At 26.2% G+C, this 26,579-nt stretch overlaps 2 protein-coding genes across 2 annotated transcripts; both read right to left on the minus strand.

Annotated features, from left to right (window-relative positions):
* Positions 1-377: 377 nt before the first annotated feature.
* Positions 378-5,405, minus strand: LOC145844379 (uncharacterized). The gene is made up of 3 exons (XM_082951776.1): positions 5,087-5,405; positions 1,775-2,192; positions 378-795 (listed from the first exon to the last, which is right to left on the minus strand). Exons 1-3 carry the CDS (start codon positions 5,372-5,374, stop codon positions 557-559), a joined length of 945 nt encoding a protein of 314 aa, XP_082807902.1. The 5' UTR covers positions 5,375-5,405; the 3' UTR covers positions 378-556.
* Positions 5,406-23,659: 18,254 nt separating this feature from the next.
* LOC145844877 (kelch-like protein 35) lies at positions 23,660-26,194 on the minus strand. The gene is made up of 2 exons (XM_082952298.1): positions 25,972-26,194; positions 23,660-25,104 (listed from the first exon to the last, which is right to left on the minus strand). Exons 1-2 carry the CDS (start codon positions 26,192-26,194, stop codon positions 23,660-23,662), a joined length of 1,668 nt encoding a protein of 555 aa, XP_082808424.1.
* Between the last annotated feature and the right edge of the window lie 385 nt (positions 26,195-26,579).

Genomic DNA, 26,579 nt, shown 5'->3' on the forward strand with positions numbered 1-26,579 from the left:
TCTGAAATTTTGATCCCCAACTTTCACTTAATGCACGTTATTATTAAAATATTGTAACTTTATAAAATTAAAAAATAATACTCACAGTATTTTTAATTGTGATCAAAAGATTTTCTTATATTATTTTAATATTTTTGATACACAGCTAAAATTTAAACTTTGATTCTATAAACAAACGTTTTTTGAATAAAATAACTTTTAACAATATCTTAGTTTTTATTTATTTTTGAACAATTTAGATTAAAAAAAGTACTTTTTAACATAAATAAAACATTTAGTAAACTTTTTATACCTATCACCCTAATTATTATAATAAAACTATAAAGAACTCAATGTTTACGTTTAAAATTAAGTAACGCAAAACAACTTTAGTTTACTTTTAATAGCAATACTTAGTTTAGTACATATAAAGCTTTTTCATGCTGATTTAGTTAAAAAAGGAATGCTTTAAAAGCTGCTATAAAAATTTTGAATAATGCTAAAATACTTATAAATGTTTAAAATAATAATATTAACGACTGTTTAGTCATAAGTTTAAAATAGTAATCGAAACGAATTAAATCAAGCTCAGTTCGAGTATATCAGGAAAATAAAGGTTTTCCATCATACTGTTGGAATCCAGTTCCATGTTTTCTAACCGCTGCTCTGTTTGCAAACTGTCTTTTACAAAAACTTTGTTTTCATTTACGTAGTCAAATGATTTTTTGCCGGCAGCTTGAGAAGTACCTTTAAAAATGTTTGCATCTATCGTGTTGTTAACAATGGAAGATATTGGAGGAAGATGCAAAGAAAAGTCTATAAAATAATTTTTAACTGAGTTTACTTGTTTTAAAAAATAGTGGTAACAACTTTGCTTAAAATACTACAATAAATGTTTAAGTTTTTTTAAATTAGGTAGGTTTTGAAATTCAAGCAACATTTTTATTAAATTTATTATTATATACTTTTAATTGATAGCTGATTTTTTAAAAGTGTTCAAGTTTAAATAAAAGTACACATATTTTTAGATCTTTAAAAGCGATACATATTAAAGTTATGATTAAGTTGATACTAAAATAAGTTTACAGTTTTGTATTCTAACTTAAACTTTCAGCGTATGATGAAATTTTAAAAAAAACGTGCTTAACGTTTGTTTAGCACATATGTAAAAGTAAAAACTAATACTTTTGTAAATTAAACTTTATGCTACTTAGATATAAATACAGTAATAGGTTTTTTAAACTTAAATTAAATTATGATCGCTTACGTAAATATTATAAGTTTCATTTTAATAGTTTACGGACTTTATATTTCAAGCAATTTGCAGATATTAAAAAAAAATTCCAATTTTTTTTAACCAACTGTCAGATAAAGATAGCAAAGCTGCAATTTATTCCTAAACTTCCTCGTCTAAAAATTTCAAACAATCGAAAACGTTAAGCTTTAATTTTTAGTTATATTTTGATAAAATGTATTATTAATATCGCTATAAAACATGATCTAAAATTATCTCAACAAGTTTTTTTTTAATTAGTGTCTTGTATGTTGATTGTATAAGCAAAAGAATTTCGTAAGTACACAATTTATATGTATTACAATAGCAAATAATGTAAATAAAAACTATTTCATTAGTTAAGCTTTTACCAATATCGACAACTAAAGTTGTCATATTTGATTTACATTACATAATACCTTAACCCTATAGTTACACTTACATTAAAAGTGTTGACAATGATATTAAAATACTTTCTACAGGCATACAGAGCATTTTTTAAACAGTTTAGTTTACGCTTACCATCAACTTTGAAATCATTGCTACTAGATAATGTTCTGTCATGCAGATCCTTCGTCCATGGCTCTGTTTCAAACAAAAAAGAATCTAACGGTTCTTCTTTTATCACTTTATTTGCCATTTCAACAATGCTTTTTGTATTTGAATTTGTCCTTTCTACCGAGTCAACCATGGCATTTGTACTGTAATCTGGAGTTTTTGGTGGTGTTATTATGACGTCGTTACGAATGACTTCACTGCTTTTATTTATTTTAGTGAAATCAAAAATTGGAAATATTTGACTGGCAGGCTTATTTTTGTCGAAGCCCCCTGCAAGTTTGATGCCCATTTTGTCCAAGTGCCTACTAATGGTTTCCAATCTTGCTCGTAAAAATAGATTTTCATCTTCCAAAGATCGCTGATTTTTTTCTAGATCTTTGACCTACAATAAAGCTATTGTTTGAGAAAAAAAATTTGAAAGTATACTTTTTGGTTTTAGTACAGTTGTATTTTTTATGGCAATTTTGAAAATTATAAATTACTTTTTTGTTTAACTATAAAAATTTTTTTTTAATTCAAACACCAGTATTGCATAAAAATATAATGCCAAAAAATTATCTATTTTAAATTTAAAAATTACCTAAAAAAAATTGTTTAATGATCACTCAGTATAATAAAAAATTTGCAACGTTAGATTATTTATAAACATATTTTTTATGAAAAATAAATATTTTAAAAAAATCTAACAAAGATTTAAAACGAAGTTTGAAACGACTAAACAAGTTTTAATAAAATCAAAAGTTTAATAAATAAACTCTGTTCAAATAAAAATTTTCTAACTACTTTGTTTTTGAAAAATAGTTATTGTTGATAATTTGTTAACATTGTAAAGCTTTCTATACTTAAAAAAAAATAAAAAAATTAAACTGCTTATATACCTCTAGTGAACCTATATAAAAATCTGTTGAAAAACAGTTTCTTTTTAGTTGGATACTTTTTTATTTTTCACTTCAATGTGTAAGTAAACAAATTATTATTTTATACAATGAAACTTTTTGAACTTGTTATATCGCATCTCTAACTTATCTAACGAGCAAGGTTTTGCTTCAAACTATTTCAATACGTAATCCAAATATTCAAACTACTTTTAATAAAATTTTAAATTAGTATTTAAATATATAAATTTATCTTATGCCGTCTTTTTTTACTGATAGTTTTAAAAAGCAAATTAAACTTATTATTAGTTTTTTATGAGCTTCATATATTTGTCAAATCGTAGTAGAAAAGTATATAAAAAATTATAAAAAACCAATAAATAACATTACAATGAGTAATTTATAACTTAAAATAAATCCACACTTTTTATGCTTTTTTACAAGAACTTATTTGTATTTTAACCATATTACTATTAAAGTGTTTAACTTTTTTAATAGTAACCTATTAAACTTATTCTTTAAAAACATTTCAAGCTATCTTCATATTTGTATTTAACTTAAATGAAATTTGGTCATAAACCATTCGTTCTTTACTTTCACACAAGTATTTACAAACTTTGTAATATAGTAAAAATATTTTCAAGCACATTTCAAGTAAACTAAAACTATAGATCTATATGTAGAAAATTAAAACTAATCCAATCTATTTTGTATTGATATTTAAAACATTCATAAATTCAAATAAGTTTTAAAAATCAAAAGTTTATTGTCTAAATGTTTATGATTTTATAACTTATGTGATTTTTTTTTATCAATTTCTTTAGACGTTTAATATTCATTTTTTAATTGAGTAAACTTTTATTTAGTTGTATGCGTAAAGTTTTTTTATTACTTCTATTTTTAAGTGTTAGGTTTTTTTGTTGTTTTAGTGAAGATTTCATAAAATTAGAACTAATAACTTTCAATTTATTCACTAAAAATTTAAAAAAAACTAAAGCAGAAAAAATATAGTTAAGATGACCAAACTAGTTTTCCCTGAACTATTATATACTATCTACAATGTTTTTTTAAGATTCAACTTTTATTATAGTTATCAATTTTTTTTTTATTTAAGAAAAGTTAAACAGATTAACTAGAAACTTTACAAACTTTCAGTAGAAGTCTTTTAAAATAAAAAGTTGTGTTCAATTTGTTAATATTAACTAGAGCCTAGGAAATTTTTCAGAATGCTTTAAATAAAACTATATTATTGGAAATTGTAACTACAGGTTTTAAAAATATTTTGTTAACTAACATTAGAGTATAGATTAACATCCTTTTAAGTAACTACAAAAAGAAAGAAAAAATCAGTATTAAGTTATTACCCTTAAAAGCTGTTAGGCTGAAGTTGTACTATCTAAACGTGTTTTAAAAACGAACAGGAAACTATCAGACTTATACTTTTTGATAGGCACATGAATACTTCATTTATTTATAACCTAGCTGATGTTTATACTGATTATATATATTTAAGCACTTATAACTAATAAAAATTTTATAAAATACTGACTTATTAGCCCTTGTGTGATATTTTTAACTATAAATGTAGTTCATCATCTATTCAAAGGCTTTAAGAATTTAAAACATAAGCTCTAGAAATAACATTTTAAAGGTATATTATATCATTAATTAAAAACATAATTTTGATTTCGCAAAAAAAACAATTAAAAATGTTTATGTTTTCTGAGTTAAAACAGTTTAACTTTTTTTGTAGTTTTTTTGTCTTTTTCTTGTTTGTCTTTCAGTTTAAGTGACCCAGATTTTGATGCCTGGGTCCAGCGTAGGACAACAAACTAGCAATAATAAAATAAAACTTAAGTTTCTTAGTTTCATTTCTAATTATATCACAAGAATCTTAAGCGGTTTTAAATAGAAGAAAGTTTAAGAGCGAATTTTCTAACTTCAATCATACATAAATAAATGTAATAACCTTCCATCGTTTTTACAAACTGAGTTTTTTAATGGGAAAGATATTATCTAAAGCCTCATTCTGTGGTAGTATAACATTGCTGATTTAGAAATTTTCACCAGAAAAACTATCAATCTTAAGCAATTCACATAAATTTTTACTTTAAATAGAAAACCATTAAGGCTTGCTTTTAAATAGTTATACTAATTTACACTTTTCTTATAGCCACAATTTTATATCACATTTATATTCTTAAGCGTAAATAAAGCTGTATATATTTCTATATCAACTTCAACGTCAATTATTTTGCCTAAGAGAGCTAAAAAATAGTTTAAACCCTTCAACAGACTAAATTAATTTTATTGTATTTTTTGACTACAAAAGTGCTTTTTCGAACATTTTTTAGTAAGGAAAACACAGTGGTACTTTTTAAATAAAAAACATTTAACTAACTTTGCTTTCTAGCTGCTCCATTTTCGCCTTTTTTCTTTCCCTTGCAGCCATTGCAGACTGTCTGTTACGTAACTTTTTTCTCAATTCTTTATCCTCTATCGCATTCAGCTCTTCGTGCGTCCATTTCCGCTTTGTGCTGGACTTTGAATAAGCATTTTTTTCGTCATTTTTTAGTCTCATCAAGCCGTTCTTTAAGAAGTTTTTTTCAAGTTCCGTTTGGGATCTATCTATTTTAGAGCAGAATTTTTGTGAGCGTTCACAATCACTGTTAGTAGTTTTTTCTTCCATTGTAAGTTCAATTTGAATATTAACACATACTCTGTCTAAATTTTATTCTATTATAAATAACGGTTATACCAGTTCAAAGAAAAATTTTTACATTTATTATCTAGTGAATAAAAAAAAATTAAGTCTACTGGTTCTGCAGATGCATAAAAAATTAGTAAAATAAAGATGTTGTGAAAGTTATTATTTACTTATTAAGTTAAAATCCAGATTGTGCAAATAAGTATCAAAAACAGTCAAGGTGTTCTTTTAAATCTAACATAACAGTTAATATAAATAAACTTTTTTTAGGTTAAATATAAAACTATAATTTGTATGTATACTATTCAAGTATATGTATATAAGTTTACAATGAACACCTTTGAAAACTGTTAACACATGTTTTAAATTTTCAAATCCAAAAATATCTAAACATAATTTTTAATGTTATCAAAGTAAAATATTAACATGGAAAAAACCATTGATAATTTTTATTGATATATGATTTTTATGTAAAAACATCTTTGAAAATTTTGTGTACAGCCAAAACTTATCTTTGCACAATAGTTTCTACAAGTACGCTTTGAAGAATGTTTAGCTTTGTCAGTATTCAAGTGAATTTACAGCAAATGTAAACTAATTAAAAATATTTAATAATTATATTGAAAAAATACTCATTTTCTTATGACATATACATAAAAATTTATTCTTATATAACGAAATTTACCTGTGTTTTATTAATTTCAGAACTAAAACCACTAAAAGACTAATTTTAAACAAAAATAAAATTATTGAATTAATTTTATTTCTTTCTTCATGAGTATAGTAGCTGTCAGTTAAATCAAATCCAATAAAAGCTTTATAAAATGTTAACATTTATGTTTTCTACAATGATTTAATAAAGCTTTGTTCTTTATACGTTTATATATTACAGTTACTGGAGGCAATAGACGACCACGATATCTCAAAGTTTGCTTGTTGTTGTGAGAGCTAAATCATATATGTTTGCTTTGTGCTAATCCATGATTGTAACTAGAATACGTAATTTAAGCTGTTAAATTTACAACTTTGATTATGAGATAATATGTTATGTTCAAATAAACATATATTTGTGTTGACTGAAGCCAAAAAATACTTTTTTAGCGGTTGGTAAAACTTTAAATTCGAAAACCTTAAAAAAGATATACACACCCATATTAAGCACTATAGTTTTTATCAGACTTGGTAAATAATTAAAATAAAATATAATCTATTACATTTAAATATACATACTTTTCCTTTACAAAAAAGTTATTTTGACAAACTAAGTATCGCTTAAATAACTAGTTACTGCTTAAAATATACTAAAAATTTCTGAAAATATCTCGCTTTATATGTACAAAATTAGCATTTACATTCTTGAATCAATAGTTAAAATGATTTATATTTGTTTATTAACAAATTTATTTATATTTGCTATGATTTGTGTTTAAACTTCTTTGACATTTTTGTTCATAGTAGCTTTAAGCTTTTTTACCAGTTCTCATTAGTTTTTTGTTGATTTGTAGTGTTAATTTCTTAAATAGTTTTATTTATAGTAGCAATAATATTTTTTACCAGATTTTTATTAGTTTTGTAAAGTTTTAGTCATATAGTTTATAAACACAAGCTAAGACTTAATAATATCTAATATTAGTGAGGATCTCATTAATATTAGCTAATTAAGTGAAACTACGTTTTACAAAAAAATTTGTTAATCAATAAATTTGAAAAAATATACTTGAACATCATTGAAAGTAAATTTTTTAATTAGGCAATTAATTAAAATACTAAGCAAAACCAAAACTAGGTAATGCAATTTGTAACAAATTGTCATTTTAAGGTGAAAATTAGATAGTTAGTTTAGTGATAGTTGAGTAAATCAGAATTTAAAAAACACACACTATGTGTTAGAAGCTATAAGTCTCCAAATTTTAAAATTTTTCTTAAATATGTATACGGTTTAAATATTTCAATATATAGTTGGTCTGCTTTAAGAGTATTAACTATGTAATTGAGTAAGCTTAATTATTTCTTAGTTATCTAGCTTTCACCTTAAGGCAATAATTTGTTTTGATTTGTTTTGTCTAGAACTTTTTTGCCTAATATTATAAATTATTTTATATAGAGACTTGGAGCGATCTCTAAAATCTTAAAAAGTGACACCTCTAATTGCTTTTCAACAATCAAACCTATAATTTTTGAATATACATTTGTATTAACTTAAGCACATAAGGCATTTTTAGCAGCGATTAAAGTATTGAGTTTAAAAAGCTTAAATAAGTTTTAGTACCGGAATTAAGTACTATATTTTTCATAAAACTTTGCATTAAGTTTACATACTTTTTGCTAACTTCTTAAAATTTTGATAGTTTTTTTAAAGTGTTATGTGTGTGAAAATTTTTTTGGCTTTATCCTTTTGAAAATTACATCTTTATTATATACTAATAAAACTTTTAATTAACGTTTTCATTATCTAATTTAACAATCTTAAAAACTTTAATTTTCAAAAAGAAAATATATACTTATTTGTCTTAAAATATATTCAAAACTCAAACTAATTAGCAAAATCAATAGATATTTTTTAGCAATTGAAACTAAAATAGAATTATATTTAATTTTAAAAGAGAAACTCTACCAAGTTTTATTAATGATGTTTTTTTCTTTTTTCAGCAAAAATTAATGTTATAAATGTAAGTTGTACACACAAGTTTAGTATAACTTCAATTTTCAACTTTTAGTAAGTGGTTTTCATCCCAAAAAATCTAGTCAGTATGTATCGTGACAACCAATTTCCACTAAAAAGTTCAGAACTTAAACTAATGAACTTTTATATAAATAAATAATAGCTAAAACTTTACTAATAAAAGTATTAACCCTAGAGAAAGAAATTTTGAATCAACCTAAGCGTTAAGATGCTTAGAAATTTTCGTACCTTAAAACTTTAAGCTTAATTATTGTTTCTGTTAGTGTACTTTTTACGTTTGACAGCACAAAGTATATATTACAAAAAGCTATTCAAAATAAAGAGTATAAAATTTTTACCGATAAAGATTGTATTTTTTATTATAGATTTCACGTTTAAGAACGAACCAAAAAAAAAAGTTTTTAAATATTTTTAAAAGAAGTAAATCGTTTTCAATTTAGAAAATTACGAATTTTATACCCTTTTCATCTAAAGAAAAAAATGTTTGGAAAGAGTTTTAAACTTGTTTTCTGATATTTTAAACAAGTCATTTTCTTTATTATCTTGTTTTATATAAAAATATTTGCTCAGCCAACCATTATTTTTTAATACAATTTCCATATAGGATAAACAAATAACTTACAAGCTATTCAAAAATAAATCTTTGATAAACCATATAAGGCATACTTACTAAAACGCACATATTCATTTAAGTTAAGCATTCTAAAATATATTATAACTGTTCTGTATCAAAGTAACTAAGTAAAACGTTGTACTTATACTTAAACTTTGTTTGATCTAAATTATTAACTTTTCAAAAGGTGAAAATTATTCTCGTTTTTTACTATCCTTAAAAATCGTTGTCAATTATATATTTTAAGTTTTATGTAAGTGCACAAGTAATCAATTAAATAAAATTTAAGTTCAATAAAAGTAAGTAAAAGTTCATGAAAAAACACTAAGTTAGTTCAATTGTGTAAATTTTAATATTTTTTTTCAAGTTATACTTTTAACAATATATTAATATATTTATTGAACCATTGAAAATTATAACATAGAAAAACACTATTTAAAATTTTACTTTACTTAACTGGTTAATGGTATTTAATTAAGTTACCGTAGTACCCTTTACTTTTTTAAATTAGATTGTACATTTAAGAGAAAAATTAGACTTAGACAAAACTAAATAATTTTTGTTGATCAACAAAAAAAAATGTTTATCTATTATTATTAATACCTCATTATTAAAAGTCAACTAATTAATTTCAAACAAAATAATATTCAATTTTTAAACCACAAAAAAAAAGTTTGTAGTAAGTACTTTAAAAATAGTTTTAAACAGTTTTATTAAGCTGTTTGCAAACATTTTATAAACTTTAAGTTTTGTGTTGTATAAAAAAAATCATAATCAGCTAAAAATTATACATTATTCTATGTTTTTTTTTAAGATATCAAAATGATAAAAGTTTTGTTTATATCCATAAGTTTCTATATGTTTTTTATTATTTGACGAATTGAGTGCATTTAAATGCTCCTATATCTTTTATAAGTACTTATACAAACTGAAAAACTGTCAAAAATAACTGTAAATTTTTTGTGCAACATTGTTTTTTTTCAATCAATTTAAGTATTTCTAGTCAACATCAAGTTATGAGTTTCGGTGTATATAATTTAAATATTTTGATGGATTTTATTTTTTGTAAAACTAACTCGCATTTGGTAAAGTATATTGAAAATATAGATTTATTTCGATTAGTTTTTTCCGGTTTTGCTTGATATTTTTAGCTACTCTTAACAATTTAATATGTATTAAAGTTATTTAGTCCGTAAACGAAACAAATGAGTTCAAAATAAACAATGTTTCTAAAAACATCATAATTTTTTTAGTAAATTAAAACAATGATTTCTTTCAATAACTGTTATGTGTTCTGTGATACGATTTTCTAACTTTAAATATAAGACTTATCAATTATTACCCGAAAAACTAATTTTATTTAAAACGTTAATAGTTTATGTTTCAAAAATATAAGTAAATAGTTCTTCTATTAATTGATTTCCATGGTATACAAAAACTCTAAGTACTAAGCTAATGAAAAACCGTTCACACTTAAGCATTATTTTCAAAAACTAAAACTTTCGATATAAAAATTAAGTCTACTTATTCTTTTCCATTCTTTTGAATTTAAAAAGACACATACCTTTCAAGTATTTTTTTTTAATTCTTATAGCTATTTGTTAATATATCTGTCTTAATATCTATACTAATAAACAAGACGGCCCTGAGTTTTTCAAAAATTTGTTTAAAAAAAACTAATTAAAAAAACTCAAAATTTTTTACGGCTTGTTTTGAAACTGAAAAGCAGCTAAATAACTGAAGACCGACTTTGCACAAACTAACGCGAGCAAATATCACTAAAGCGAATTATTAATATCAGATTGATAGCATGTTTTGCTACCCGTATCTTTTTTCGCTTCTTATCTTCGCTGCGGTTTTGAGGCCCGGAGGCATCTGTAAGATTCACCGTTGAACATATTAAAATAAATAAGTTAACATTCTTAACGTGGCTGCTTTTTTTGCACAAACAAAAGCAACTGGTCCTTTGTAAATATGATTTCATAATTCTGTGTTTTGAGTGTAAGCATCGGTATGTGCTTAAGATTTTTTTAAAGTTAGTTTTACTGACAACGTTAAATACAAAACCTTTTGTTGTAAATGATTTCTACTTGAAATAAAAATTTACAACAGTGTTTTCTCAACTATTCTATTATACACTACTCGACTTTGTAAAGAACAGGTCTAAATTTAGAACGTGAAACGATTTCAAGTACTGAACACGAATTTTTCAAGGTAAAATAATAAAAAAGAGTTTTTCGGTTTTTTGAGCAGTCTTGTCGAAATATACTCAATAAAGTTGTACAAAGTTCAAAAAGTTACAAGAATGACAACATTTATAATTTTTAAATGATAGTTTAATAGTTTGTGGTATAAAACGTGCGGTTTAAGTTACTAAGATATTTAAAAAAAATCTTATCACTTTAAAAAATAAGTACCGTTATCGAATAAAGTTTTCAGTAAAGTTTAAATACTATTTCATCAGTTTTTCTTTAATTTAATTTTCCAACACTAAAGTTCAAAGTATTTTTTATACTTGTGAGCAGTTTAAAAACCTTTGTCGATATTTAAGGTGCTCATTAAGTCTCTTTAAGTCAATTAAATTTTAATTTGTAAAAAATACTAAAACTTAACATCTATATTGCTTAAGCTTTGTTTGTATATTATTTAAACTTAACTAAGAAAATTGTTGATAAAACACTGTGTCTACAATTCGTACAGCATAGCACCTATTTTTTTAAAGCTGTAAGTTTAAATAATAATCAAAAATGTTCTTTAAACATTATTAAAGTCATAGTTTTCAAATATCTGTAAGCTTACTTGTAATTTCATAAAACTTTCTTTTTTTAATTTTTTTCCGAGTGGTTAAGCAGCTAGAATTACTTAATATTTTTTTTACAATCACTCACTACTTTTTAAATCATCACTAAAAAGTTTGCCATATTTATGTGAGTTTAACATAATTAATAAAATAATGTTTCTTTAGTATTTAAAATATTTTTAATTTATACAAACCCACTAAAACTGCTAAGAGACTAAACAATGTATTACAGAAAAAAAATTTAGAACACACATACGCTTTAAAGAATCTTTGCTTTAAATAATATGCAGATGATCTCTAAGTTTGTTATCTTTTTTCTTTTTTACGATTTTTAACTATTTCTGCAGCTTTATTTGTAGTGTAAACTATGTTTTAATCTAATAAGTACTTAAAGTTGAAGCATCGGTTCATATTTGCTGCAAACACAACCTGGGTCAGTAGCTCAATCAAAACAATATTTTTATCAAATCGACTATTAAATAAATCTTTTTTCTCTTAGCTAAGAGTTGTCCATCTGAGGAGGCTAACTAAAATATTTTACTTTAAACTGAGAAAATAGTATAATATTAATATACATCCAAGTTGTTTCCCATTCGAATCATTTTATATAAACTATTTCTTATCAAATCAGCTCCCATGAAAATTAAGTGCTACCCAATAATTTCTAGTTAATCGTTTTCCAATTCGTGCAGTTCCTATCCGAATTAATTTCTATCCGATCAGTTCTTGTGGAAGTGTAAAAGGTATATTATTGTAATAAAATAAAATAAATGTTACTTCATTTTTAAGCTTAGTCAGAAATTTTATTTTAATATATTAAGGTTAATAAAAATTTATTAAGATCATCGATACTCAAACTGAGGAAAATTTACTTAAATATTTTTTTAAACTTAATATTCTTTTTATATCTTAAGATTTTTTATGTCCAATAAGCTTAAAGTTAAAAAAATTAGCTTTTTACCTCAAAATTAAACACTATTTTGTATATTTAAGGTAAATTTGGTAATTATCTTCCGAAAAGGGGTAAGTTTGGTAAAACTTTCAAAAAGGGGTAAAACATAAAAAAAAAGGTTAAGAGTTGGTGATTTAGATGCATCATTTGATTAAATTGTTTCAGGTTTAAGGTCCAACACACACTAATTAATTCTAGTAATTTGGGATATTAAAACATATTTATGAGTTTCAGTAGAATTATACTTAACATTAATAATTATTTCGTAAGTAGTTGGTTACTAACGTAGTTGAAACTAAGCCTTTGTCATCAAAAAGTTTAATATGTATAGAAAATTATCATAAATTAGTAGATTTTTTAATCCCTTCATTACAAAAGTTTTTTTGAAGCAATTTTACCTCAGATTTAATAAAATCTAAAACTTACAATGGCAATTGTTTATATTATAATCAATAGAAGAAGAAACAGATTAGGAAATATTCAACCCGGAATTTATTTTGTTTTTTTTTTAATTATTCGGTTAAAAAATAAGTTGAAGAGGCTAAGTAGGCTTTAATATTACAGTTGTTCTATTTCAAATTTTAAAAAACGCTAGCTTAAAAAGTATTAAACCATTTGAATGGGTTTGTTTAGCTCATTTTTAGTCAAAATATTTTGCAAAGCAACCATGTACAAGGATTTTCAAGTTTTAGCTTAATATACTTTATAAGATATCTTTAAACCATACAATGACTTTTAAGGCATACTATTACGTTTTTTTTTTCCAAAACCACTAGCTTAAAAAGATTAAAACCAACTAAATTGGTTTTTTTTAAGTCTTTTATGGTCAGGAAATTTATAAAGCAACCATAAAAAAATATTTTCCAGTCTTAGCTTAATATACATTCAGAAGATATCCTTAACACATAAACTTACTTTTAAGGCATATTTGACAGTTTAGGAAAAATGTTTTTAATTTCCACTTAAACGATACATTTTTGTAGGAGATTTTTTAAAGGACGGTTAAATGATAATAAGGGTTTTTATAATAAAACAATCTTTTGAGACTGGAATTTTATATTTACCTTATAGGTATAAGATAGCTCTTGAAACTTGAGCAGATACATAAAAACTTTTTTGACTACATTAACCTCTCGCTAATCTACGCACATTTTGTTCACAGCGAAAATGCGTAATTAATGGAAAGGAAGTAAATAAACCTACTGTATTGGTTGTTTTCTAAAAATAAGTTTGATTAGAAGCAGTTTAGAGACTTTCCAACTTTTAATCATTTGTTACTATAGTAGTTTTTATTCAAGTTATACTATCTTATTTATAAAGACAATGATGAAGTAAAAAAAATTATTTTTTGAAACAATTGATTAAATGTAAACAGATTTTTCCATTAACTTTTTCCTTGCCCACTTAAAATTAAACTTTTAATGCAAGGTGTTAGAGAATATGAAGGGATTAGTTGAGTTGGAACGAAAATTTTTGCCATAAATGTTTTGAGGAATCGAACATTGTACTTGTTTGATTTAAAGGATAGAAGGGGGGTTAAGACACCTAAGATATAAAGGATTGTGAACTCTCACTAATGTTAGTCTATTGTTATGCTTAATTTAAGTCTTGGTAAAAACTTTTGGTAACTCTTAAAACTTATAGTACGCTAAGACATATACAATTGCTTATCCATCGGTCAAAGAGATAAAATTTGCAAAGACCAAAGATATAGAGATGTGGGGAATGGGTCTAATGTGCAAAATGACACTTTAGCACGAAGGGTCAAATATGCACGAAGGGACATTTTCGCACAAAAACATTTTTGCACGAAGACACTTTTGCACGAAGGGTCATTTTTGTACGAAACTAAACAAAAATAAAAGAAAAAATATTAATAATGACAAGAAAAAATTAGTTACCGACCGAAGGTAAGTAAGGGTTAGGGGTAACAGTGAAAATAGAAATAAAAGAATTAAAAACAAATACATATAAAAGGTTACCAACCGAGGGTAAGGGATAGGGGTAATAGTGATAGTAAAAAAATAATAATAATAAAAGTTAGTAAAATATATTAATAAACAATAAAACAATAAAACAAATTAAAAAAAAGTAAATTCATAATAAGAGCTAAAAACAAAAAAAAAACCGACCGAGGGTAAGGGTTAGAGGTAACAGTGATAGTAAAAATAAAAAAACCAAAACCTTAAAATTATCAAAAAAAGAAAAACTTTAAAAAATTTCAATTTGTGCAAAAACTACGTGCAAAAGTGTCCCTTCGTGCATACTTGACACTTACCCAGAGGGTGACTTAGCAATTAAATTTTTATTTTTATTTTTTTCTACTTTAATTACGTACAATAAAATTAAATTCAAAAACAAAAAAAAATTAACAATTTTTTTTTGTGTTATTTAGAGTTCTAAAATGCCTAACAAAACGAGATTACGTAACCAAACGAGTACGCAGGTTCACGAGAGGTTACTGTATTTTTATTTATTATAACTGACGAACATTTTTTGTACAAACAAAAGAACTTGGTCCTTCGTGAAGATAGTTTCATAATTCTGTGTTGTGACTGTAAGCCTCAGCATGTGCATTAAAACTTTTAATTTGATTTTACTGACAACGTTAAATACAAAACCTTTTGTTATAGATGATTTCTACTTGAAATAAAAATTTACAACAGTATTTTCTCAACTATATTTTTCTTGCACTACTCGACTTTGTAAAGAACAGGTCTAAATTTAGTATGTTAAACGATTTCAAGTTCTGAACACGAACTTAAAAAAAAAAATTGCGATTTATTAAGCAACCTTGGATAAATAAACTCAATAAACTTGTATAAAGTTAAAAAACTGTTTTTTTTTAACTTAGACAGCATTTGTAACTTTTAAATGGTATTTTTATAATTTGTGGTATAAAACGTGCAATCTAAGTTACTAAATTATTTTAATTTTATTCCAGGAAAAAAAAAACGATATAAAATCTTATCACTTTTAAAAATAACTACCGTTATTGAACAAGGTTTTTAGTAAAGTGTATTATTATTGTTTGTTGAACGACAAAATAAAAGCGCTCAAAATATTCGGTCCTATGACCTGGTGCACGAAGAACCTTTCGGTTATCAAGACGTACACCACTTGGATACAGTTTAACGTCATTGTCCAGGACCAGTGTCCAGCATTAAATTATTTTTAATTGGTTTTTATTTAATGTAGTTTTCCAATACTAAAGGTCAAAAATTTTTTATACTAGTGAACAATTCAAAAACCTTTATCGATATTTAAGTTGCTCATTAAAGCTATTATTTCCGCTTTTGTAAATGATTATATTATTAACTATATTAAAAAAGTATATGACTTACCTTTTTTAGGATAAATATTTTATCTATTATTCAGGTATCTTCAATCTATCATAGATTATAATATTAATCCTAAAACTTTTTTTTTCTAAAATTGTTTAAAGTTCTACTCCTTCATTAAAAACAATAACAAGCTTAAGTTTTCAACTACAATGATTATATATAATGTTATAACTAATACCAATGTTTAAAATCTAATTAAAAATTAGTAAGAACAAATTATCATAGTATTTACATCATTACTTAATTCTTTTAAAAATTGATTTTAACTTGACAAACCACTCTATTCTAAATCGTTCTCTCTCATAACCACTGTAATAAATCCTGTTTATAAATTGTTATGGTTAGTAAATGTACTGGTTTGTTCGACTTTTAACTAATTAAATTTTGATTTGTAAAAAAAAACTTACAGCATAGCACTTAACTTTTTTTAAGCTATAAGTTTAAATACCAAAAAATATTCTTTTTATAACATTATAAATACAGTTATTAAATATCTGTAAGCTTACTTGTAACTTTATAAAATTCTCTTAAATACTTATTGATTTTGTCCGAGTGTTTAAATGACTAGAACTACTTAAGATTTTTTTACAGTTACTGACAATTTGTTAAATCATCACTACAAAGTTTGATATATTTATGTTCTGTATACGTAAGTTGAAAGTATTTAGTAAAATAATGTTTCTAAAGTATCTAAAATATTTTAAAGTTTAAATAAACCCCTTTAAAACTGCCCAGCGACTAAAAAATGTAATACATAATTAGAATGCACATACGTTTAAATAATCAATGCTGTGAATAATATGCAGATAATCTCTAAGTTTGTTATCTTTTTTCTCTTTTTTGCGGTTTAAAAAGTTTTTTAACTTTTTCTGCACCTTCTTTTGTAGTGTAAACTATGTTTGAATTTAATAAGTACTCAAAGTTGAAGCATCGTTTCATGTTTGCTGCGAGCATAACCTGGGTTATTAACTCAATCAAAATACAAAGTTTGTTTTAAAACAACTGTTTAATTAATCCATTGTTTTTTTCTCTAGGCTAAGAGTTATCCATCTAGGAAGCTTAGTAAAATATTTTACTTTAAACTGAGAAAATAGTATACTATTAGTAAACATTCAAGTTATTTTCCATTTGGATCATTTTTATCCAAACTACTTCTTATCTATCAGTTCCCTTCGAAATTAAGTGCTATCCACTCATTTCTTTTTGATCGGTTTCAATTTGTTTATTTCCCATCCGAATTATTTTCTATCGATCAGTTCTTATTGATGTGTAAAACCTATAATATGATAAAAAAATTCAAAAGAAAAACTTAATATCTAAGCATAATTAGCAAGTTATTTTCTGTATAAATTAAGGGTAGTAAAAATATATTTAGAATTTAGATGCATCATTTGAATTTGAAAGGTTTATGGCTTAACATACACTAATTAATTATAGTAAGTTGATTAGAAAAATATAGTTATGAGTTTTGAAAAACAGTCTAAAGTAAGTACACACTTAATTTCAGTAAAATTATATTTTATGTTTATAATTATCTCGTAAGTAACTCACGTAGTTGCAAATAACCATTTAGCATCTAAAAAAATACTGATTCGAAATTTATCATAGGTTAGTATATAGTTTAATCCCTTAATTACAGAAGTATATTTTTTTTAAACAATTTTACCTTTGATTAATTGAAATTATAAACATACAATCGTAATTGCTTATATTATAATCAATAGAAGAAAAACAGATTAAAAAATATTCAATCTTGAAATTTATTTAGTTGGATTTTTTTAATTATTCGGTTTAAAAAATAAGTTGAAGAGGCTATGTAAGCTTTGCTGTTACAGTTGTTCTTTTTTTATTTAAAAAACCGCTAGCTTAAAAAGATTAAAACCATTTAGGTTTTTTTATTTGGCAAATTTTTAGCATTTTTTTTTATAAAGCAACCGTATAAAAAGCTTTTCAAGTCTTTTTCTTTAACTCTGATACCTTTTAGCGTCTTGTCTAAGACTAGTAAATACACACTACTAAATGACTATTTCTTTAAGTTTTTTACTCTTAAAAAAGTTTTGGCTTATTTTTTACATTTTACGACCCATGAATATTTTTTAAATAAATACGAACTACAAAAGAACTTTAATAGTAAATCTAAGATGTCGAAAAAAATAGTAAATTGCCTAATATAAAACATGCATTTTATGATAGTTATACAATTTATTTTTGACTTACACTATTTTTAGCTTTAACTATAAGAAACTTAGGAAACTTTTTGTTATTGGAACATAACTGACCAGTAATTGTACAATAAGATACACAGGACACACAAATTCAATTAAACTAAATATATTTCGTATCAGTAGAGTACAAAGCTAATAGAGATAAGATTTTACAAATTTATATAGTAAACAAGTAATTAAAAGAGTAATAAAAGACAAAATTAATTAAAAAAATCAAAACAATTTAAGTTTACTTATACTATAATTAATCTACAGTAAAACTATACACTAATATAATGACAATAACACGCCTTATAAAGTATTACGAAAATAAAGAAGTAGTATAATGAAAATATTTTTGGATACATAATTCAAGTTTCCTTAATAAAATACAAATAGATTCTAGTTTAATCAAATCGAAAACGTTACTACAAGTTTTAATATTTTTAAATAGGTTTAGATTATAAATGTTTGCACATATTGAGTTATTTACCAAATGTTCTGCAATTGATGAACGTTTAAATGCATTTGGAATTTCAATCGGTATAAAATTGATTAAGTTAATCAGACAATTAAAAAACTTGTCATATTATTTAATTTATGATGAAACTAAACTTATATAGAACCATTAACTTTTTATAGTTTGATCTTTAGTAAAACAGTATTTTATGCTAATGAAAACCTTGAAAAATAATAGTTAAGTCTGTCATTTTATATACCTTAAATTTATAAATCTTACTTACTTTTTGTTAAACTAATAAAAAACATATAAGTTTAGTTACAATACCTAGATAAAACATTCAAAGTGCATTTTGCAATCTACACCAATCAAAAAGTTCAACAATCATAAACTCAATAAGAAGTAAAACTGTATAATTTTAGATTTTTGCGAAATACTCAAGCATATAGTTAACTAAAAGAACTGTATATATATACATGTATATATCTATTTTAATGAGAAAATAAATAAAAGTTTGTTATGTTTACTAAAGCAATATATTGATCTACTTTGATAGCAAAAGCGCTATGTACTAGATTTATAGTTTAAAAAACATTAATAAGGATTGTTTTCATTTTATTTTGTTTAATTTTATTGTAGATCAATTATAACGTAAGTAAACTTAAATGATTTTAACCGTTGCTAATTGCTTTTGTCGTGTATTATTCTCTTGGTTACTTTATGATTATTTGATTACTTGGTTACTATATAAGTTTGTAATTTTTTTTTTACTTGTTAGCTTTGTACTCTACTGATGAGAATTGCTCAAAATATATTTAGTTTTTCTGAAATTTTATGTCTTGTATATCTTATTGTATAATTAGTAATTACTGGTCACTTATGTTCCAATATTTAAAAAACATGTTACAAACGTATGCAAAAGTTATTGGTTTAGTTTACTATTATAAAACTTTTAATTGGTTTAGTTGCAGTAAATACCTATTTTTTAATGACATTAGACATAGACAACTTTTAATCAAACCGTATTGTGTTTCTACTTCATGGTGAAATCAAATTAGTTTTAGATTATTCATTTATTATTTCTACTTGAATAAATTGAGATTTTGTTAATACTAAAAAATTTAAATGAACAATTGCCCCGAATTTAGTGTTTAACATGGTAAAGATTTTATATTGCTAAGTTCATGAACATTAAAAATTAAGTATATTAACGAAAATTGCTAAAACTACTTATTAAGTTCAGTTGAGACAGATTTTTTGCATTACTTAGAGTTATAATGGTCTGCACAAAATGTTTGTTGCTCAATGTTCACCACTCAGTTTAATGCAAAACTAATCAACTACTATTAGTTATATATAGGTATTGATAACGATCTTAAAAATTGCAGTTCCAATACATTTTTCTTTTACAGCTGTGTCCTAAAAGTGTAATGTTTGAAACATGGAAAGCAAGCATATTTATCAAGCGGGTGAAAGAAAAGGATCTGAATTACCTAAACAAACAAATGGCATGAACATTTCTGCTCCTAATTCCAATGGAAAAGCAGATCAAACCAAGCCAAGTGGAAAACAAACTGTTGGAACAGAATTCAATGGGCTTTAGTAGTATTATGCTGCTCTACTGTTATGACTATCCAAAAAAATTCCTAAAAATCCCCGAAAATAATGAAATTTCTGCAAATTTAGTTCCTGCCTTTGAAGACGATAATGTTAAAGCTGAACAAAAGTGACAATCCAGAGAATCATGAAAAAAAAATCTGATTATATAATGAATACTGAATCTTTCGGGCTGTTTGAAGTTAAAGTCCTGTACCTAGTATAAAGAGTTTATTTCTCTCTTTGTATTATTTAAATGTTTGCTATATATATTTATGAACTTACTCTTATCATGAGTACAATTTATTCTCGGTAAAAAGTATTTTAAGTTAAATTTTACTTATACGTTTAGTTTAGTATGTATTTTATTTTTACTTCATGATATACTTGATTACAGAACAAATTATAAGTTATATAAAAATAGCTATTTGTATAGTTAACCGTATTTAAGTTGCTAGATTTATTAATAAACAATTTGTGGTGCAATTTTAATTACAAATTGCTCTGCAAGTTAATTGATAAAGTATAATACAAGTAGAATTACTTAGTAGCTCGCATAGATATTGGATAGACATCTAACCTTATTTTTATAGCTAATTGGATTAACTTTATCTTATAATTTAAATACTAAACACAAAAAGAAAAGAATTTCCCACAGTTTGCCGTCTGCGTTCTCCCTTTTGAGCAAGAATATAAATTTATGTAAACGATATTATTGTACTAAAATTTTAAGATTATTTAAAATTCAGTTATTCTAATCTGTCTAAAATCTATATCATACACCAGTTATAGACTTCTTGAAAACTGCAAACCAAACTAAATTGACTTCAGTTTGATTATTTGAAAGTTCTAAATACGAAAAACTAACTTAAAAAACGTTATTAATTAATTTTTTATGTTATTAATGTTTTTAGTAAGGTTATTTTTAATACATTCGAAAGTTTAAAGATACCTGAATTTTTATTTTAACTGCTTAAATTTAATTTTAGCAACATTTTTCAGAAGTAAAAACAAGTAGTTTTATACAAATTCTTACTTAACTTTTGTGATAGAGCTGATTTTTTTTTAATTCAGCTTCTTTTGTAAATTGTTTTTAATGTTTTTTTTTACTTATTTATTGTGAGTTTAGTTTGTTATGGAATTAATAACATTCAGAATTATGTCCTGGAAAACGACGTTAAACTTTATCCAAGTGGTTTACGACTTGATAACCGAAAGGTTCCTTTGTACACCATGTTTTTAGACCAAATATTTTGAGCGCTTTTTTTTTCGTACAATAAACAACAATTATAAATGTAAACTAACATCGTATATAAATCGAAACTTTATTTTGCTAACTATAAAGTACAAAGTGTATAAATCAATATATTATTATAACTCAAATTTAATTTAGTAATCTTATTAGTATTACAAAGTTTAAAACGAATCAAACATATTTTTGCCATTTTGATAAATACATTAAAGTGCATTTCATTGAATTTGACATTTTACATTCAAAATGAAGTAACGTTATTGTTAGCTAATATATTATTGTATAATTTAGATAGAATTAGACTATTGGAGTGGTTAGGTGTCAGAAAAGCACAGCGCCTATTTAGCACGGAGTCACACTTTAGCACAGAGTGTAACTTAAGCACGGGGAGGTACTTTAACACAGAGTGACACTTTACCACAAAGTTTCACTTTCGTTATACGTCACTTTAGCACGGGGTGACACTTTGGCACGGAGTGTCACTTTAGCACGGAGTGACACTTTAGCACAGAGTGACACTTTAGCACAAAATAATTTGTTTAATGATCTATTAAGTTATCGGAGCCTTTTTAAAAACAAAGGCAATTTATTTATCAGTATGTTTTTATTATTACTTATATTTTACTCACTAAAGTTAATTTAAGCTTAACAAAAATTTTATAAAAAAACTATGAGATCGTATATGTTGTTAGGTTTAAACAAACAATTTTATGTTGAAAATATATAAATGAAAGTTTTAAATATTTTTGTTATAATGTTTTGGTAAAATGAGTTAATAGAATTTGTAAAATTATTTTTATACTATCATTAAAAAGTTAAGGTTTGCTTTAAAATAACTAGTAGCATTTTATAACAAAACGAAGTTTTATTAAAGCTTTAACTTGTAACATATTTAAAGCTTGTTAACTTTTAGTCTACATGTTGCATAGTTTGTTTTTAGATTTTAAATATAACAGTAAAAATATTATGTAAGCATAAAAAACAGTGTCCGTCCGTGCTAAAGTGACGCCGTGTTAAAGTGTCACCCCGTGCTAAAGTGTCACTCTGTGCTAAAGTGACACCCGTGCTTTTCTGACCCGTTTCCATTGGAGAAAAGATAATATTCATTTTTTAATTTGAAAGATATAAGTATAAAAGTAATAAAATAATAGTAGTCTGAGATTTATAAGAAAAATAGTAAAAATGAATATTTTGTTTACAAATAAACTATATTATTTTATTAAAAATATGCACAGTTTTCATATTCACTATATAATTTATTTTCACAAATATCTAAGTATGTGAAAAACTAAGAGTTTTCAAAAAATAATCCAGTAATATTTCATTTTCATAGTTAGCGAGAGGAAATAAAACATTTATTTTTTGTTATAAATTTTATACTTCAAAAGTATGTACATGTTTTTTAAATGTCGTAATAACACATAGCAACTGTGACTTTTGCTTGACGTTTTAAGATAAAGAAAATTAACTTTAATTGGTCGATTTTAATTTTTAAGGCCTATAATATTTTTGTTTAATTTTTTGTTTTAAACAAATAATAGTCTTTGCTTATGTAATATTTTTTTTGTTTGTAACACACTTTACTAAAATAAATGTTTGATTTTATCAAAATACGTGATAGTTTTAGTACTTTAAAAAACAAGACTTTATACATGGCTAAAATAGCCTCTCGTTCAATTTTTTAATAAACTTTGTTTATTTTTAATTTTAGACTAGTGTGCACAAAAGTATAAGTTAGAATGTACCATTTCTTACATATGATTTCACTTCAACAAAAGTAATATCATACAATTTCTAATTTTAGTTTTCAACATTAACATCTCAAGTAAAACTGCTTATTGCACCACAAAAAAAAAGTTCAAAAAGTTTAATCCAGGAAAAAACCTATCGGTTATCGAGTCATACATGATGAATACAGTTTAATGTCTTATCAAGGACTACAAAATCTTTTAAGCTCCGTGAAAATTTTATTGGTTCATGAAAGTTATTCACGACAAAAATATAACAACTGCCTGCTAAGTAGCTTATCTATTATGTCAGCTTTAATTCAAACATTTTTTAACAGTAAAATTATCAACATTGGTTAGTTCCAATCTACTAGCAATCAGTTAAAATTTTAAAATAGAACAATTCATAAAGAAATCTGACAAATATATGTTCTATAACAATAAAAAGTTACTTTAATTCCAAATAGTACTTTATTCAGTCATTAAAACGAAACATTTTGAAAAACAGTTTACAAACTAGGCATGCATAAATATATTTTTAAGGCTTTCAAGTCATAGACAGTTTTGATTTTTCTTTATTTTATGCGGATTTACGTATAAGCGTGCGCGGGAAAGTAGTGCGATGAAAACTGAAATTTACTGAGTGTTCCTGCCTCTAAACGGTACAGGAACATTCACAACCGCGTACTTCGGGCAACTGGCGGCCGTGACGTCGCAACTTTCAACCGACCAATCACGCGCTTCCGTATCGTAAACGGCCGTTTTCGGGCTGCCGTTCAAATGAAGAACCAATCTGCTCGCCCGAACTGAAGCGGCGCACGCGCACTGCCCGAGATCGATTTTTAGGTGCTCGGGCGGCGGTTTCACAAAAACGAACCGGTTGCAAACAGAGTCGAAAATCTCGCAGGTCATGGGCCCTCCGCCAAACACAAACAGTTTGTTTCTGATCGCCGCCAGCTTGCAGCCCTGTCTTCGCTCGATCATTCTCGGCATGAAAGTCCACTTTTCCATAGCGCAATCGTACGCCTCCACGGTGGGCAAAATCCTCCAGTTTCCGAAGCCCCTATATTTCTGCATTCCACCGCACGCCACCAACTTGCCTCTGAAAACTGCGCTGCCCGTTTCTGCCCTTGACTCGCGCATACTGCCGATTTCATCCCATCCGTGCCTTTCCGCGTCGAACCTGACGCAGCGACGCTCGGTCCACTGCTCCCACGTACCCGGAGCAGTACTTAATCCGCCGATCACGTAGATGCCGCCCATGAAAGCGCACAAGCCGAAGTGGTCTGCCACCAGGTCCAGGTCGGGCAGGTCTTGCCACTTTTGGCTACCCAGCGACATCTTTTTCACTTCGACGTTTTGCGCGTCGCTTTCGCTGCCGCCGAAAACGTAAACGCAGCCGTCCAGGCACGCCGCAGCAAAGAACTCCCGCTGCTTAGAAAGCTCTAAATGTGAGCATTTTGTCACCGAGCCGTTTCTCCCATCGACCCGCTGAACGGGATGGGCAATACCCAAGTTGCTGCCTCCGACGACCACCAGGTCAAAGTCGTCACAGTGCCTCGGCTCAGTCACCTTGTTTCGATTCTTCCTCTTCAAGACGTCGTCAATCAGCGAGCTGCATTTTTTGCATTTCCTAAACGCCAAAGACTCGTTTAAAAATTGGTAGAGCTCGCCGTTGGAAAGCAGGGGAAGACGGACTTTCACCAGGAGGTCCATTGAAAACGCGCGCCTCTGCGCAGCTCCAAAGCTCAGCCAGCGGTCGGCGGCTTGAAGCACCTCCATCTCCGAGGTGACGTTCAGCTTTAAACTGGACAAAATTTCGCTCACGCGCGCAAAATCGAGGTGCAGGAAGTTTTCGCTTTTGGCAGCAGACGCGAAAAAGCGCTCCATGCAGTGAAAAGTTGCTTTGGAAAATGCGGGCATGTTGAATATTTTCGCCACCTGGTGGAAAGTCGCTACGTTTTCGACGCTTACTTTATCGCTCATGCGCTCGACGATGTCTTGTTTCATGATTTCGTTTGAAATAAAAGCTTCGGGTTTAAAACGCTGACACGTTTTTCTCCGGTCGTGTCTCGTTGCTCCTGTGAAAATATTTAAAATTAAATTTGTTTTATGCTTTGGTTTCAAGCCAAGCTTAGTCGTGATTACGCTTGCTAAATAAATTCCTAAACTAGTTATTCATTTAAGTGTTTAATATAGTTTATTGAACGATAATAAAAGACGATCAAAGTATTTGATTCTATTACCTGATGCACGAAGAACCTTTCGGCTATCGAGTCGTACATCACGGATACCTTTTAACGTCTTGTCCAGGATTTTTTCTTAAAATTTAATCCAATATATATATACAACTGTTTAAGCTTTAATAATACAAGAACTAATCTAAAAAAATTTACTCTGAAGATAGTTTGATTGTATAATATCAAGATTGAAATGCACTTAAAACAGTGTTTCGTTTTAAATCAAATAATATAATAAGTATAGATTTTCATTTTTAATTATTAAAATTTGTTATTGTCAAAGTTAAATTAAATGTTGCAGATTTAAATATATACTTTAAATAAAAAAACAACTAATTATCGATGTAAAACAGTGACGACAGCCCTCATTCCTTTACCAAATCATTTGTTTAAAAATAGTCAAAAGCCAATAACACAAACTGGTGCAAACAAAACACAAACTACTAAAGCTTTGTTCGTGAGCTAAACCATTTTTGAAATAGATAAACTTGATTTAATCTGTTTATCTACGTATGGGGTAGATTCTACGTAGACATCGTGTTTGTTTGTAAAACTTGTAAAAATTATTTGCTTTATTTTGTCTTGATTATAGCAGTAAATATCATCAATAAGATTATCAGCGACATCGATAAATATTTGTTTTTATCAAAAATAGTTATAGAAATTTAAAAATTTATTCGAAATGGAAAAATTTATAAACTAGTTAACCTGCTTCGGAAATATTGTTCCCAATTTGCGTACTCTTCTTCGCCAAACGCTTTTCAGTATTGCTCTTGCACAATTTAACAAAAATAGTATTTTTTGACCTTGCAATAGGATGTTTACCGTAGCCGAGTAAATTTTGAGTGGCTTCCCCAATTTTTCTTTTTAAGTTATTGAGATGTCTTGTTGGTGGTAAAGCTTGATTTTGTTTAGACAGATTATTTTTCATTTTAGCTACTTAAAGTCTTAAAGCATTCTGAGATAAATATGAGTAATAGAATTGATTTAAATTTTAAAAACTTGGTTTACCTAGCCAATGTTAAAAACATCTATTATTAAATCAAGAATTGAGATAATACAGAGATAAACATTGAATGAATAACGAAGTAATTGTCTTTATGAGTGATCATATTACCAAATAACAATGTAATGGTGAATCAAACAAAAAAGTAAACCTCTTGAATAAATGAACTAAACACTAGAGGTCGGCAAGCTGCGGCCCACGAGCTCGTTTACTTTTTTTAAAGAAATGCTAAATTACAGTAGCCTCTCGCTTATTTACGCACATTGTGTCCACAGAAAAAGTTCGTAAAGATACGAGAGATCGTAAAGAT

Source organism: Thalia democratica, chromosome 9 (assembly GCF_965202585.1).
Source record: "Thalia democratica chromosome 9, ktThaDemo2.hap1.1, whole genome shotgun sequence".
In the NCBI taxonomy this organism is placed as follows: Eukaryota; Metazoa; Chordata; class Thaliacea; order Salpida; family Salpidae; genus Thalia; species Thalia democratica.